Source organism: Python bivittatus, unplaced genomic scaffold (genome assembly GCF_059951505.1).
Source record: "Python bivittatus isolate LINGU-HERP-01145 unplaced genomic scaffold, Pbiv_v1 ctg000530_np1212, whole genome shotgun sequence".
Lineage (NCBI taxonomy): Eukaryota > Metazoa > Chordata > Lepidosauria > Squamata > Pythonidae > Python > Python bivittatus.
The window spans coordinates 10525525-10543006 of record NW_028277085.1 but is presented as its reverse complement, the minus strand read 5'-3'; the positions used below and the strand labels follow the sequence as shown (position 1 = coordinate 10543006).

Below are 17482 nucleotides of genomic sequence, written 5' to 3'. Positions count from 1 at the left end.
AGCCTGCATTTCTCTGTTTGCTGTAGAAAACCAAGCTGCTAGTCTTTTAGAAAATAATTGTTTTCTACCAAGCAGATTGGTTGTGGGAGCGATTTATCTCTGCTGTGCCAGCTCATAAGGGGTATAGAGGGAAGAAATTTTCTTTCTTCCATGCCTAGCATAGAAACCAAGTGGGCTGGCAGGCAAAGGGGGGATTGAATGATTTGTGTACTTATCTACATGGAATTTATGATCATATGTGATCACTGGGCATATTATGGGCACAGGCAGTCAGGTGATACGACAAGGTTATGATCAAACCCATGAGAAGAAGCTGGAACTGAATGTGGTAGAGTAGAAGAACCCAGTGCCAATGAACGGTATAGTTGCTCTCTTAGCAAGAGAGACAGTGTAGTGTTTAAGGCAGTAGGTTAGAAACCAGGAGATGTGAGTTCTAGTCCTGCCTTAGGCACAAAGCCAGTGGGGCAACCTTGGGCCAGTCCCTTTCAGCCCTAGGAAGTAGGCAATGGCAAACCACTTCTGAAATCTTGCCAAGAAAACTGCAGGGACTTGTCCAGGGAATGGCCAGGAGTCAACACAGACTTGAAGACACATACTTACAAAAATCCTGCAAAAGGTAATCCCTTCTACCTTCCAGAATAGATGTAAAGTTACTTAGATAATTTGAGTAAGACACTTTTCAGCACCGATGCTCTATCGTTTGGCTCCTCCATTGTGCTAACTATCATGTGTTTTCTTCTGGCTATATGTGAGTCCATCCAATTGTAGCTTACTCCGAAACCATATTTCAGCTAACTAGAGCTTTGTGTGATTGGTCAACTCAGTGGATCAGTGCTAAGTAGGATCATAGATGGGTCTATGACTTTGAAATGAAATTGGACTGGATGAGAAAGGGAGATCAGATCGGCACATACCTCAGCCATGGTACAGATCATTCTTAAATCATGAGTCCTGTTAACTCTGATGCAAGTGGGTCAGTAGGAAATATAGCTTTTTGGCTTGTGGTTGCCAGGGCTGAAAGAAAATGAGTGGCTTGTGCCAAGAAAAATATTATTCTGGCTTTTAAATGCATCATAGTCTCATGACTAAAGATGGCAGGCAGTTCTCTGCAGGGAAAATGTATCTACGGTCCTGTTTTCTTTTTCCTCCCACTTTCTCTTTTCCCCAGCAACACTTACATAATTGGAAAAACCACACTAAATGAGTGTGACCCCAAAGATAACCAGAGATAATAGAAAGAAAGCTGAATGTTGAAAGTCTTTCCTAAGTTCCAGATGCATCTGAAAATGATGGTGGGGAGGGAGCTGAAGAGGTAGGAAGTGCTTGAAGAATTCCTTCCTTCTGCTTGTCCCCAAGAATTGGCTGCTTCGCTCTTCCCATGGATTGCTTTGCAATGGAGAGCTGGTGACTTCAGAGCTAAAACCATGATGGATCTGACTGTAGTTGGTTTTGTTGTCCAGGATAAAAAATTACTCTGATTTCTAATGCTTTCTCCTGAATGGTTGGGTACAATAAATACCTTTGCCAATGTCCTTAGACACCAGTATTTTCATATTCTCTGCATACGATACTTGCTGAACAAAGGGAGCTATTTTGGAACAATTTAAGCTAGTGGTATCAACAGCCTTTCAGAGGTTCAGTGAGGAATCAAGTCCATCTTGGTTGTCAGTAGAAAAGAACATTAAATTGGTTATTAAGAATCATGGGTACACTTTCTCCTTCCAGCAAATCCACTCTTAACCCTTTAAAAATTAAGGCAATTTAACGTAAATGATACAACTGAATAAAGCCATCAAAACAGATAAGACATTTGGCATAGGAGAGCACGTTTTGTTCATTCTCATAAAATAGCTGCCATGGGAGGGAGGTTATCTCCTTGCAAAAATTAGCAGACATGATGGGGATGGCTAAGAACACGCATTTATCAGAAAGCCAACAGCTGCCAGCCACCCCGAGTTGATTTCTATCAACCCAGCCTATCTCTGTCTTATTTTTTTTCCCCTGGGCATCCTTCTAATGAAACCACTAAGTTGTAGCTACCTGCTATTTTTTTTTCCTCAAGAATATCTCCTGGGCAAGCTTAGATCCCAAAGCACTTTTAGGAGTAAAGATGATGCTGAAGGCCTGGACTTTGTAACATGCCAGCTTCCTGTTACTTTTTTTTTTTTTTTAACCCAAGCATGTTAAATGAGCAGATGAATAAATAAAGTCCCCATGAATGAAGGAGCCAGGCGGTTTGCACACTGGCATCTTCGCCACCTCCTCATTTAAGACACCTCTGTGACTGTATTCACACAACACTCTTCGCCTGATCAGATCATGATCTAGCAGCTGCATTTGCACCACAAGTTAAGTTAGGTTAGTTTTAACTTCTGTGGTGGGGAGGGGGCATCAGCCTGTTGTGCTTGTTTTGTTTATGGTTCAGAATATTATACAGACCCAGAAAATGAATTGATTCAAGAAACCAGCTAAGGGCGTTGTGTGAAGGCAACCCATATGCACCTTCAGGCCATCCCCTAGAGAAATTGAAAGCCCAGCCCAGAGCACCTTGGGAGCTCTGGAAGGCTGTAGACTTCTACTGTGGAGCAGTATATAGGCAATTATCCCACTAGAGAACTTTATTGTCCTCTATTGTCTGTTTTAGTTGTGAGCTGCGTAGAGTCATTGTATAAGATAGGAGGCCATATAAGTCCTGTAAGGAAGGAAGGAAAGAAGGAAAGAAGGAAAGAAGGAAAGAAGGGAGGAAGGAAAGAAGGAAAGAAAGAAAGAAAGAAAGAAAGAAAGAAAGAAAGAAAGAAAGAAAGAAAGAAAGAAAGAAAGAAAGAAAGAAAGAAAGAAAAGGTTGGAGGACTCTAGAAGGGCCTAGAAATTGCAAATGAGAAAAGGATTATAACCATGTATTTGTATATTTATCATATTTATATGGCTGCCCATTTCATGTGACGTGACTCTGTGTGGCATACAAACAGACCATAAAAAACCATTTTAAAAACATATAAAAAGTACAAAAATTAATATTATTATGAAAAAGCTAAAAGAGAGTGTCAGATTATGAACAATGGAGCCACCTCATCAGATCACCATTCCCTTGTGACCCGCATGCCTGACAACACAACCAAGTTTTAAGGGCAAAGATGGAGCCAATCTCACCTCAGGGGGGTGATGATGATGTTCCACAGGATGGGTGCCATAGCAAAAAAGACTCATCTCCTAGGTCCTGTCAGATGTAACTCTTTAGCAGACGGGACCCACAACCTACCTCTTCTGCCAGACCTGATGGGACTGGCAGATGTAACCGGGAAGAGGCAGTCCCTCAAATAACCCGGCCCCAAGCCATGAGGGCTTTAAAGGTCAGAACCAGCACCTTGAATTGGACCTGGAAGCATACTGGCAACCAATGCAGCTTGCTGAGTAGAGGTGTAACGTGTGCCACTTTAGAGCACACATAACTGTCCATGCCGCTGCATTCTGTACCAGCTGAAGCTTCTGGATACTCTTCAAGGGCAGCCCCATGTAAAGCATATTACAGTAGTCCACCTGGGTGGTGACCAGGGCATGTGTGACCATGAGCAGATATCAGCAGCCATCTCTAGCATCTGAATGTCCTTGTGGGATGTGAATGGCAAAACAGGTTATTGATGAATGAGGCATTTCCTGAATCTCCTTCCCCCACACTCCTGTCCCACAATAACATTCAGTATCCTTTTCTTTAATGACTGCTGGGCTGAAATGCTAGAATGTCACAGCAAAATCATGTTCAAAAGCAAGTTCTCTTTAATAAAATAATATTGAATGAGAACTGAGTGGGCATCAAAAATGCAGGATGATTTCTTTTTCTACCCAGCCCATATACAAATGGTGGCTGTTCAGAAGTCCATCTCCAGTAAAGATTTTAATCCCTCTGCTAGGCAAATGGGTGAAGGGAAATGCCTCCCTTATTTGAGACATTTCAGTTTTCCTATCTGAATCAGATTGGGTTTTCCTGCCATGGGTGAGCTCTGAGTCGAGATTTTTCCACCTTCTGTGAAGGATTCAAGGCTTTTGATGCTTTACATCCGGACTTGACTGAATTGGAGCAAAAGCAGCCAAAGGAAAGCAGGAAGGGTGGTTCTGAGAACAGGAGATCAAACAAGAGCTAAAATCCCAGCCATTATCTTTAGACTTATAACCATGTGGAGGTGAAGCTGCTTCCAAATCTGGGGGCAGGGGTGGGGAATCATATGTGGGCAGAAATGATGCAATGCCCTTTTCATGTAAGAGATAAAACTATGAATAAATTGGCAGGCATAATGATCCATCAGACCAGCCTGGTTTTTATAGAGGGCTGTTTCTAGTTTGGCTTTGCAGATATCTTTGACTCTCAACTGGGCTACACAAAATGGATTATCAACAGATTTCTGCCAAGGTTTATGTTAAATCCATGGGAATCCTAACAGCATGTAAAAAGTGCATGGAATGTCTGAAGTCAGATGGAGGGTTGGTTTACCAGGGCCCTGCTGCATCTGCTTTAAATGATGCCATTTTTGTCCTTCACAGCTGGCTGAAGCTCAAATACACCCATAGTTGTGTTCACACAACACACTGAAGTAGGTCAGGTTTAGCCGATCCATTTGCCCCAAATGCTCCATTTGGTTAGATTGTGTTGTGTGAGGACTTAGTTCGTTTGGTTGGCTTATCATTCAGTGTCTTGTGAAAATGGATTAATTCAGAAACCAGGTTATGATCATGTAACGAATGCAGATGGGTAGGTAGGAAGTAAAGCAAGCAATGAGTAGTGATTATTATAAAGGTAAATACCTGAAATGTTTTGATTACTATGACCTACTTCCTCAGAACGTGTGGCTCAGAAAACTCCATGTTAGGATGGCACTTCTCCAGAAGGATAATTTTTAACAGAGGTTGTTGTTGTTTTTTTTAAAAAAAAGCTGATTTATGTTCCAGCCTGAGGCTCCACAGCAACGTGGATTTCACAAAAGCCTTTTTGATAGCCCCCCCCTCGCCCCATTGTCTTCAAAAGCTGATATTAAAAAGTTGTTTTTAGTGTGATGGAAGAGGAAAATGATTAAATACATGACTGGAGAATTCTCATATGAATGATATTTAATTTTAACAAATTAAATGCAAACCAGGTCTATCTTTAATTTTGTCCTGTCCCAACCAGTACTTTGTAGAATATGGTTATTGGAATACCACTCCAAGGCTAAATTTGGCCTTTAGCCTGGGGAACGTAGTCCAGCCCTGGCTTGTGTTTTCAGGTTCTCCTAACATAAAGCCTTTGCATGCATTTAAAAAAAAATTACGTAGTTATTCATCTAAATTGCTCGAGAATAAGGTTTCGAGGAAGTCTATTTATAATATTCACACTAGGGTCTGTATAGTGCTGCCTTTCCTAAAGTAAATGCCCTGCAGGTGGACAGTTTTCATCTCCCAGAATTCCCCAGCTGGCCTGGCCATGGCTGAGAATTCTGGGAGTTAGCTCACATATCTGCAAGGGATTGGCGAAATCTGGTAGAGAGTTTTTTGCACAATCAGAAGGTTTAAATACATCAGCAGATCTTTCACAGATCCCCTTTCTTGGCAATGCCAAGGTGAATTTGGGAACTTCTGCATTCAAAGCAGAGGCTTCTCCAGTGTAGTAGGCTTCCTCCTCAGATATGGAGCTTGATTTACTGTCCTTCTGGATAAGATGATCTTGTCTCATTGTGTACTGTGCAGTTGGCAGCTTCCATGCTCCCAGGGGCTGGTTGTATCTAATGCAAATTGGCCTGTCTTTAATGTGTGTTTCTCAACATTATGTAGATAAGAGTCTTGCTACTGCAGGCTTCTCATGCATTTGTTCATGGAAAACCTTTCTTGGAGTCCTGTGACTTCTGGGTCATGTCTCTTCTCCCAGAAATGTGGCATGAACCACGTTTAAAATGCAGAGATTGTGCCCCCCCCCATATTAAAGGCAAAAAATAGTGATAATCAAAGCTATGCAACTAGATAATCAAAACATGAAGTGTTTTCCACCAGCTGTTACTGAATAAATCAGTAACAAAAATTTTTGCTCCTTTCTTAAAGACCAGCACGAGCAGGTCAGAGCAACCGACTTCATGAGACAACCAGTCCAAAAACTTGGAGGCCTTTGCAACACTTTCTTTCCACAGGATGCTCAAGTTTGTGAAGTCTGGGAAAAAGTTCAGGAAGGAAATTAATATTTTGTTCTGTTTTTTTCTTCCCTCTCCTTCCGGTCTGATTCTTTCAGGGAAAACCCTAACCCTTCAGGAGTGAAAATGCTTCCTTCCCCTTTTGTTTTTTTCTTCTGCATTCACATCTTTAATCAGTTCTTTCAGAGGTGATCTTAATAAGCAGGAGCCCTGCATGGGGAATCTAAGCTGAGAAGGTTTTGTGTAAGAATCACTAATAACCCATCATGGATCCATTTTCTCTTATTCTAAGAAAAAACATCAGGCTACACTAAGCCCTGAGCGATGCAGATTTTACAAGACATACAGAATATGGAGAATCTCTCCATGCTACTTCATTACTGTCATTCTATATATAATCAGTTGCATGTCACTTATTCTATTCAACACGAAATCTGAATATTGAAAACAATGTGAGTGTTTATGCAAACCTTAGCTAAGCAGAAGGCTTGAATGATAAACACGATTGGTCTTTAAGGACAAGGAAACGCAAACGAAGCTAGAGACGTGGTTAAAGAGCCACGAATCAGGTCCAGAAGAAATGCAAACACACCATCTTTCTCTCTCCAGCCATTTCTTGTGGACCTCCAAAGCAGCTCATAGATGTGGTGGGATTATTTAATGCAGGACACCGTGCACATTTCTAGCTACTGCTCAGATGGCATCCCTTCTGAATAAACTCACTCTTGCTGTGGGTATGTTTGCCATCAAACAAGTCGATTCCTTTAAAGTTAATGGATGTAGTAATAAACATGGCATCACTGTTTCTGAAGGAGAAAAACATACTTATCAACACTTACCACAAACCACCCGCGGTTGTTTCCTTATCTCAGATCATGTCAAATCAGCAAAAATGCTTTGTGTAAACAAGCGTCCAGCATGTGTTGAATAAAGAAACCTCTTGCTACACATTCCACATTCTTGCCGACGTTTAACATTCTTAGCAGGTCTGTGCAGATATCTAAGAAAGCACGTGGCACCTGAAAGCTGAGACTAGTGAGAAAAACATTGCCGCTTCCAGGTGGATGTTTCAGTATTCAGTTCTCTGGATCAGAATGGTGGATATTTGAGCAAAGAACCATCATCCAGAGAGAACACCTTGGTTTGGATGTTTCTGAACTTTTGACATCATTCATTCATTCATTCAGTTTATATGGCTTCATTACGCTTTGTGAATGTGTATGAGTGTGTGAATCTGTGCAAGTGTAAACTGTAGGCCTCTTCTGAAATAAAAGTACAGGTAGTCCTCAGTCAATGATGGCAATTGGGACTGGAATTACTGTCACTAAGCGACATGATCATAAAGTGCGACATCATGTGACCGTGCCACTTAGCAACGGCAATTCTGGCACTCCAGATTGCCGTCGTTAAGTGAATTATCATGGATCATTAAGCAAGGACATCACGTGGTCACCATTTGCAACCTCCAGCCAGTTTTCCCACTGAGTTTGCTTGTTGGAAGACAGCAAAGAGGGCGCAAATGGCAACCACGTTACCACAGAGACACTGCAACGGCCAGAACTCTGAGGACTGGTTGTAAGTATCACTTATTCAGTGCCATTGCAGGTTCAAACTGTTGCTGAATGAGTGATTGTTAAGCGAGAACCACCTGTACGTGCAAATGTAACAGTTTTTAAAAATGTGTGTTACCCCAGCGTTTCTTTAATGAGTGCATTCCTTCTGGTTACCAGTTGGAATAGTTGTATATAGAGAGATAGAATCAAAATGTTTGTATGGTAAGACTCTGGTAAGACTCTGATAGGTAATAGGATGAGAATGTAAATCATCATCACAATTTAGCCATAAAAAAATAAGTTTTTTGCAGCATATGCTTTTTTTTTTTTAGAAAATGGATTCAGTATATTAAGGAAGAGGATTATGCTCCTCCCTTGCCTCTTTCTGTCTCCTTCACAAGACATCCTGACCCTTCCCACCCTTTAAAGCCAGGTTCCTGGCCATGCTGATCTATTTTTCTATTGAAGCCCTCCTTATATTAATCTTAACTCTTTTGTAACACACTGGATGTTATCCTTTCTCCTAGGGAAAGCCACCTATCTTCACATGGGAGAGGTAATTGACGGAGTTGACATGCGAGCTGAAGTAGGGATGTTAACCCGAAACATTCTAGTGATGGGCGAGATGGAGAAGAGATGTTACAATTATAATGCCCATCTGTGCTCCTTCTTTGATTTTGATACTTTTGGGGGTCACATCAAGGTACGGTTTGCAGCTTCTTTTGTGTGCTTGCTTTGTTGGGGGATCTTCTCTGTATCGATAATATAATATAACACAAAGTGTTGGTATCACCATCTTCCAGTCTGGTATCCTTTGGAAGCCCTGGATGATAAATCCTAACAGCTTCAACCCTCATGCTGGGGAAGATGGCACTGTAGTCCAGCACATCTGGAGGGTACCATATTGGGGAAGCCTCATCTATAAACTTTCTGAAATCCTACAGTTAATTTCTATTGGGATTTTATTGCAGCCTGAGCTCACTTTCTTCCCATGGTGTTCCTGTGGACTTCTAGGAAGCACCAAGCCCCTGCTTAAATTTTTTCCTTTAAAAAAAACTCAGCGTTTAAAATGGCTTAATTTGGGCTGGATCCCCTTTGTGGTGTGTGGTGGCTGTGTGTCTTTAACCCACCCAACGATGCAAGTTTAGGGATTTTCGTTCCATATTTTCATTTCGCCTTCTTTGTTCTCTAGATTGGACTTGGATTTAAATCTTTCCACATGGAAGGCGTAGAGTTGAAGCATATGGGCCAGCAATTGCTGGGACATTACCCAATTCACTTCCACATGGCTCAAGATGTGGATGAGAAGGGGGGTTACTACCCTCCTAGCTACGTGAAGGAGATGTCCATCCATCACACCTTCTCTCGTTGTGTCACCGTGCATGGCTCCAATGGTCTGCTGGTAAGATGCTTGGATCTGGTTCTTCTATTGCTGCAGAGATTAGATGGCATCAGGTGGGGAGGAACTGAGGTGTTGTCTGTCTTTGATTTTATTATGCATCCACTTAAGAGAGGGGGGGAAAGGTAAAGATTCCCTTGAGATGACCTCAGCTGCTCCTGGTTTCATGGACCATCAATATTGGGGGGGAGGGGGTTAGATTTTTTAATCCTGCTTTTATTACTTTAAAGTAACTCAAGGCAACAAGCATACCTAATACTCCTTCCTCCTCCTATTTTCCCCACAATAACCACTCTGTGAGGTGGGCTGGGCTGAGAGAGAATGCCTGGCCCAAAGTAATGGTATTGGTTTCTTGGTAACAATACTAGAGTAATCTGACATTGCTTTTCCCCAGGATTTAAAAAAAAAATTCCAGTCCAGCCTAAAACCTTCCCAATGGTTGCCCATTGAAGTACAAGCTAGGCTGAATCCTGCTTAGTTTGTTTGACTGGCTGAGGAATTCTGGGAGTTGAAGTCCACACATCTTAAAGTTGATAAGGTTGAGAAACCCTGTTCTAGGCTCTCATGCCAGCCATGATGGGACCATTCCCCACTCTTCTTCTAGCTCCTCAAGAGGCTTCTTACTCCACCACTTGACCTTCGTCTTTTTTTCTGGTTGATTTCATGTGCTTCCAAACAGAGCTCCAGACGTAACTGCCCACTGTGTAAACCTGCTTTAATAGAGCCGTGTTGTATTCTACGTTTAGATTCCCTCAAGTCCTGACAGCACCTGGTTAGGTCAGCTCTGTTGGTTAGTTGCTTGCTGTCAGTCCATTTGTAAACTGGAAGAGTTTTATTTGGACTTCTAGAGCACTGTATGTTCATTGTTATTCCAGTTGTTTTTGATCCTTTTGGATTGCTGTGGTTTTTGGTTTGCCACTGTTCGCTGCCCAGAGTTACTGCAGGAAGGTGGATGGCCATATAAATTGCTTAAATAACATACGTTGAAAAATACATCTTTCAGGTGGCTTGTATATGAGTCCTAGACACTAGCTAGCATCAAGATGAAGGCTGCAGACCTATGTACAGTACACTGATTTGGGAGTGAGCTTAGGCAAATTCAGATGGGCTGACTTTCAGGTTAGCTTGCAAGGAATTGCACATCTGTATGCAGAGAACTGCAACTGTTTTGGGGAGCATCTAGTCCACTGAAAGAACAAGGCTACTCTCCAATATAGGAATTTGTCTTGTATTGGGTCAGCCTACATGTTCATCTAGGTCAATATGGTTAATACTACTGGCAGCAATGTCCAGTTTTTCCACCCATACTTGTAGATACTGGGGGCCAAATTCTGGATCTACAGCACCAAACCACAACCCTCCTATTAAAATATTGGTGAAAGCAGAGCTGTACCAGCAAGGAACAGCCTTTTGGTCTGAAGAAGGCTTTTCTTTCAGCTAGTCTTTAACTACCTGGATTGTCTGTTCAGGCAGCAAATACTGCTAATGGGGCAGCTTATCTGGTGTGCAAAATACCGTACATAACTGAACCCCTTACCCAGGGCAGGCAAGTAAATCAGCCTGGACTGCCTGCCATCTGTACCAGTTAAAATGTAAAATGTTGCTCTGTTTGTAATTGGGATTTCAAAGTGCATTGAGTTTCTGCTCTCCTCATTACCTTCCTAAAGACTGTGGCTGCAGGCGCCCTTGCTAAATCTGCCTTCTTAACATTCTGGCCCTGAGTTATGGGGAGCGATGTTGATATTTATGGCCGCGGAGCTGCACGTTCAGCCAGAAACCATTGATATGCTCTATATACGTAGTAGAAGCTATCACTGGGTGTAAAATTAAATGGAGCCTGGCAAACCGCCTGCCAAAAGGAAGACTCCAGATGCATTTCAGTGCTGACCAACTGTGGCAATTATTGCATCTGTACTGGTAATTCCATCTTTAATTCATGACTCTTGCTTTAATGGGAGAAAAGGCCATCCCGTTCCTTTGGCTGAATTTTAGGCATTGCACATTTATACATTCTTTGATTTAAAGCCATGTCATCTTTCAGGCACATGATGCTTGAAGGACTGGAGGGAAAGGGGGGAGGAGTTAGAAGTGAATTAAAGCCGGTATCCTGATCCTGTTTTATAGCTATAATCGAGCACATGATATCTTATATTGGTGAAGGAAAAGCCTTCTCTACATACTTGCTTTCTGTTCTTGCCACTGCAAGAATGAGGGAGGAGGTATCTTTTCCTTAGAATGGACATTCTGTGCTTGTGCAACCAAGAGACAGTTCCCAGGGACCTGAGGGAAAGGAGAATAACTATTAAGGCAATTGAGGTATAAGATGTGCTTCAGATCCAGCAAGAAGAGTGAGCAAAAAGTATTGCAAAGTTTTAAATCCTTTATGAATTAAAGGAACTGAATTCCTTTACTAGCAGTTCACCAACCGTAGAGATTCATGTGAAAGTTTCAAGATTAACGCAACCACTTTGATATAAGAGCAGGATCGAAGGAACATCTTCAATGAAGCTTTGAGGAACCATACATTCTGAATGTCACAAATGTCCTCTAACAGATATATTCCATTAGGAATAATGGACAGTCATCAAGAGTGTGAGGAAAAAGCTACCCAGAGCATTACACTATGTGACTATGTGTTCTCGCTGCAATTTTCCTTCCTGGATGGATTATTTATTACTTATTTATTTATGTGGCAAGAAAGAAGGTATATAAAAGGCAGCAAGGGAAAAAATCATTGCAAATGGTTGAAGCAATGTAGCATAATGGTACAACACGATCCAGGCATGGCACAATAAATGTCTAATCTTGGATCATCCTTAGCATAAGACAGGGGAGCTCTGGAGTTGTGCTGCCAAAATATAAAATATAGAAAGTGGATAGTATGTTTTGAGCAAGGTTTTCTGTGTGCATCTAAAAATAACAAGCCAAGCAGATGTGTTAAGCCTCCATTAGATTTAATGCACTTGTTTTACTTTAACCTCCCTACAAATCCCCCAGAGCCCCTGAGCGATAAAAAGTTTGGCTGTCTTCCCTCCAGTTACATCAGCAGAAAGTTGGTCCTTGGAAGCTGAAAAAAGAAAAAAAAAAAAGGAATGCAGCAATTCTTGCCACAACAAGGTTGTCCTGTTCTTGCATATTGCAAGTTCTTTTTTATCATTATTTATTAATAACAAATATTCTAGAAGAGATAATATCAATAACAAATAACAAGAAACAATAACAAGGAAAAAAAATTGAGATGTGTGTGTCTTGCTGTGTGATATGTAGGAATCATTCTTGCTTAAATTAAACTTCTATTCTGTACATCTACGGTTAGTTTTGCCATGGCTCCCTATTCTCCAGGTTTTAGTTCCAAATCAGATATCTTGGTACTATGTCTCTTTTCCAATGTTGTGCAAAGCAAGTTCTTTTTGGAACTGAAGCTCTTGTTCTATGTGGTGGGTTGTTGGAAGCTGAGTCTTCCTGAAGCTGTGCACTTCACACTGTTGTTGAGATGAAGGCTTGTATGGGAGCATCCAAGGGGATGGCACTCACATTGATCCATCTTCTTGCTGTTGCTGTTTCTGTCCCCCCAGATCAAGGATGTGGTTGGGTATGACTCGTTGGGTCATTGTTTCTTTACTGAAGATGGGCCTGAGGTGCGTAATACGTTTGATCACTGCCTTGGACTTGTGGTGAAACCAGGCACCTTGCTACCATCCGATCGGGACACAAGAATGTGCAAGACCATTACTGAAGAAGCTTATCCAGGATATGTCCCAAAACCTAGACAGGACTGCAAGTGAGTAGGGAAATAACCTTCTATGTTTTAATGATCTCTGGCTTACAGAATTTTGCATGGCTTGTTCAACATACAAGGAGGATGTGTAAGCAAATTAAATGTCTGTTGTCTTACTTTCATGAAATAGTCACCTGAACGTGTGGTTCCAAAAAAGCATTTTCCATGAGAAAAGCCAGACCAAATTAAAAACATTTAAATGCTTTTGCTCTCAAGTGGGATAATAGAAGTACACACTTAATTCATCTTTCCTTTTTAAATGCCTGAGAAACAAGAGGCCTGGCCATTATTTCAGACAAAGATTTTGCTTTTCATTCATATTTTCCATTCCCTTTCTTGACGGAGTATCACACATTCATCACTTGTAGGCATAGATTGAATTGGATAAAATTCCATGTATACATCATACAGTTCCTAAATGCACAGCCCACCTGGGTCAAGGAAAATAGTCCTTCTGCTTATCCTGGATCTTCTTCCATAGAAAATGCCAACAGGAACTTTTCTGTCTTGCTTGGGCCCCCCAGATCTATTGTTACCTTAATAATGCAGATGGCCCTGGCATATTCTCCTCCTTTCAGTTTTAAGGGTATATCCTTGTGCTTTGTCCTTCTGTGATTGATTTTGAAACACAAGGCATCAAAATAGGGGTAGACGTGGGACTACTCCATGAAAGATGGTCATTCTCGAAGACTAGTAACTTGCTGTTTCATGCGGGGAAAGAAAAAAAAGAGATTTGAATCAAATAATGCATTATTGCGATGGAGTTGGGCAGCCTATAAATTAAATAAGTAAATAAAATTTGCCCCAAAAAGAAGCTTGGACAAAAAGTGATACATGCTGTAATATATTATTTACCATTCCAAGTACAAACCAAATTAAAATCAATATTGCAGTCCCACCCAGAGGAGCAGTGCAGCATGTCTAGAATGGGGCTATACTCTACAAAACTCCACAAAACTTTTATTCTGCTAGTGGAGGATAAAAACCAAAGTGCTTGACAGATAAAAGTGAGCAATGATAAGGAAGAGAAAGACCCAAGAATGATAAAAGAAATTAAGCATCTGGAAGAGTCTTGAAATTCCAGATGTGGCGAAAAGCCGGAAGGAACAGTTGCGTTCCCACTTAAGCCCACTGACCTACACATTCCTTTTCCGTGTTTTGCAGAAAGACACACTCATAAAACAGAAATGGCCTTTTACAGCTTCGTAGCTATCTTGCAACTTCACTCAAAATTTGTCCTGAAATTCCAGCAGCCTTTCAAACCTGGGTTGAGATCTTTCCCTTGTATTGACAAGGGTGAAATGAAGGAAATGGGGCACCAGTAGGAGTGGGGAGGGGCGGAGAGAGACGCCAGCCAGTCATTACACTGTCTTCCACCAAGTTATTTGGCCCGGCTTGGCTGGGATCAAGAAAAATCCATCTCCTCTGCAGGCCTGGCATTGGGAGGGTGTTTGGGTTTCGCTTTCTCATGTTTGGGTTTCTCATCCAACAGCGCTGTGTCCACTTTCTGGCTGGCAAACCCACACAATAACCTCCTAAACTGCGCAGCTGCAGGATCTGAAGTGAGTATGATGTTTTTTGCTCTCGGGGCAAAAGTCTTCTGATTGGAACAAAAGTGGCTTTGCCATTCGGGGGTGCTTTGCGGGATACACTTCCTTATTCCAACTTGGGTTGGAAACAAAACCTTACTAACCCATCAGCCAGTCTGCAAATCATCTGTGTAAAATAACCCTCTTGTTTCTTAAGCAACTGCGAGAGACCAGCCCATTCTGAAATTAAAATTGATCGCACTCTAAACACATATAAAAAGTGTTATTTTTAGGGTGTGGAAGAACTACAATATACTTCCTGAAAATTATTCTGCAAACATGTTTCTGTGCGCATCAGTCTTTTGAGCAACACTTTCCAACTGAGAGTCTGGAGCAGTGATTTATGCATAATGGTAACCAAGCGCTTCCCCAAAGCAGCTGATCTTACTGAATCTTTGTTTCATCATGAGCGATTAAAGGATCCAAGAGAGAGTGGGAGAATAACACGCTTCAAAGGCGCTCCTTTTATGTTCTTTTTACATAACACTTTTGTTATTTGAGGACGCATGTAGGAGAGGCGAGCCTGAAACTGCAATTCACTGAGTAGCGGACAGGAGTTCTCATGCACAACTCTGCCAGGGAGAGGATGGAATAGTGTGCAAAAAGAGGGCACAATTTCCTGCCCTTGTAGAGGGGACAGAAAGGAAGCAGGCGCTGAACACTATATCATGCAGGCAACCTTCTTCATGGAGTGTGGGCTTTGATCTCCTAGGAAGCTTTAATCATTTCTTGTAGCACGCGTACAGAGTAAGGAAGATGACCTTGGTGGAAATATGCAAGAGCCATTACCAAAATGGGGTGAACATTTTTTAGCTCCAGAGCAACAAGATAACATTTGGAAACGGCTTAAACAGATGTCTCTTTAATTTACTGGGGTATAAGAAAGAGGAAGAGGTCCAGCACAATCAGACTTGCAAGACTCTGTAATTATAGCCCTTCTCAATCCAAGTAATTTTAGCTTTCTTCTCACAGTCTACTTTGGAGAGCTGACACATACATTAGTAGGTCTCTTCCATCCTAGCATGGCACAGGATTAGCAAACTTGGCTTTCCAGCTAAGAAAATTTGCTGCAAACTGAAAGAAATGCTTCATTAGCGTTACGAAACTTTAAAAAAATTCTTACAGCAGGTTTTCGGCCGCAGTTTATATCAGCCAGGAAGAAATCTGGCCGTACCCGGGAAGCTTTCAGAGACTGTCATAATGATAGGAGGTGTTGGGGGGAATTACCTGTGAATGGTCCATATCCTGATTGGACTGGGATATTTCCTAAAGGAGCACTTAATGTAACAGTTAATCTAGTTGGATTATTTCTCAGGTGCTGATTATTTGGTTTTGCTCGGTGTGGAACTTAGGGCCACCTTCATCCATTCTTTTATACTTGCAACAATCCTGTAAAGTAGGTTATGCTAAGAGACAACGAAGCACTGCGCCGTCAACTTAGCATAACTAACTGGATCTGCCACCTGATACCATCCAGATTTATTGAACTTCCATTCCAGTTTCTAGCCAACATGGCCTACGCATTAGGAGAGGGCACCAGGTTGGGGGATGCTGTGCCACACTGCGCTAGCTCTTCCCAACTCTTGTTATTGTTCTTAGCATTTGTCCCAATCAGTTGCTTGTTTTGCACTGCACTCCATGCAGTTCGTAATGAAGCTCTTAGAGAAGGATGCCACAAGGAATTTTATATTTCATCCACCTACTGTAGTTGTACAGCCTGGTGCTGATTTGGACTAAGAGGGAGCGACTTGCCCAAGGTTGTCTCATTAGCTTCTGTGCCTAAGAGAGGACTAGAACTTGGCTTTTCCTGTTCCTAATCCTGCATCTTAGCCACTACACCACTGGGTTAAGAGAGGGACTGGCCCAAAGTCACCCAGCTTTAGGGTTACTGGATGGCTGGAAAAGGAGGATGTGTCCTCATTTTTGTCCTCATGTCCTCCGTCCAGCAGGCATAGCCTTAAAATCAAATATTGTCCAGCTTTTGGAGTATCTCTTCCTGAACAGCTTCCCCAGGGCAGCACTACCCTAATTCACTGCTAACCACAAGTTAACAAGCTCAGCTCTGTGACCTTAATTAGTTGATTAGCACTCCCAGCCACTTGCCCTGCTGCCTGAAGTTGATAAGACTTTAATCCGTTACATGCGGAAGACTTTTGCCTCCTAACTAGCTCTAGCACATTCCTGCAGTTGAAAAACCAATATTTCTGATGCTGAAAAAAGTAGTTTCATATACTTGTAGGCCTAAGTACATTTCTCTTTCAGGGGGGAGCAATTTTTCACTCTAATTTTTGTCGCAGATGCCAGAAAAGTTAGTGTGTCCTCCCCAGTTTCCATGCCAAAGGGAGGATCAGAACATGGCTCTCCCTGCTCCTAGTCCAACATTTTAACCACTACTTCATACTGGCTCTCACATATGGTCATTCTGTATCTAGAAGTAATTAGATTTTCCTTGTTTTTAATACCTCAAGTAACCCAATTCCATCTGAGTCTGAAACTGTTGTGATTTCCTTTGCAGGAAACGGGTTTTTGGTTTGTTTTACATCATGTACCAACAGGACTTTCGGTCGGAATGTACCCGCCTGGCTATTCAGAGCACCTCCCAATGGGCTTGTTCTATAACAATCGGGCCCATTCCAACTATCGAGTAAGTCTCCCGCAGTGAAATCAAGCAACAACCGCACCTCCTGTGGTTTAATGTTCTTTTTCCTCTTCTGATTTCTGAAGCAGAAAGCTGTTACTGGTCACTGTTCCTGCTCCTGTGAAATCAATGGCAAACTTTCCTGCAAATTCTGTTTTTATTAGCTTTTGGCTCCAAGTGGAGAGAGAGATAAAAAGGCCTTCGTTCCCCCCAACCTCTCTTTTCAAGATTCCCAGTTGATCTTTGAATTAGCTTTTTTTTTTGGTCTGTAGCCTTCGCTAAATCTGCATTGTATGCCTGTGAAGTAGTCCACTCCTACGTTCCCAGATGTGATAATCCAAATGACAACATATGGCCAAGGCTCTCGACTAATATA

At 41.9% G+C, this 17482-nt stretch overlaps 1 protein-coding gene across 2 annotated transcripts in view; it reads left to right on the top strand.

Moving 5' to 3' along the window:
- CEMIP (cell migration inducing hyaluronidase 1) overlaps positions 1 to 17482 on the top strand; it is a 132352-nt gene that overhangs the window by 93903 nt on the left and 20967 nt on the right. For both annotated transcript variants that reach the window (XM_088148644.1, XM_088148643.1), the window contains exons 12-16: positions 8230 to 8405; positions 8895 to 9104; positions 12677 to 12882; positions 14372 to 14441; positions 16984 to 17112. In XM_088148644.1, the coding sequence (XP_088004770.1) occupies positions 8230 to 8405; positions 8895 to 9104; positions 12677 to 12882; positions 14372 to 14441; positions 16984 to 17112 (791 nt within the window). The remainder of the gene's footprint in view (positions 1 to 8229; positions 8406 to 8894; positions 9105 to 12676; positions 12883 to 14371; positions 14442 to 16983; positions 17113 to 17482) is intronic.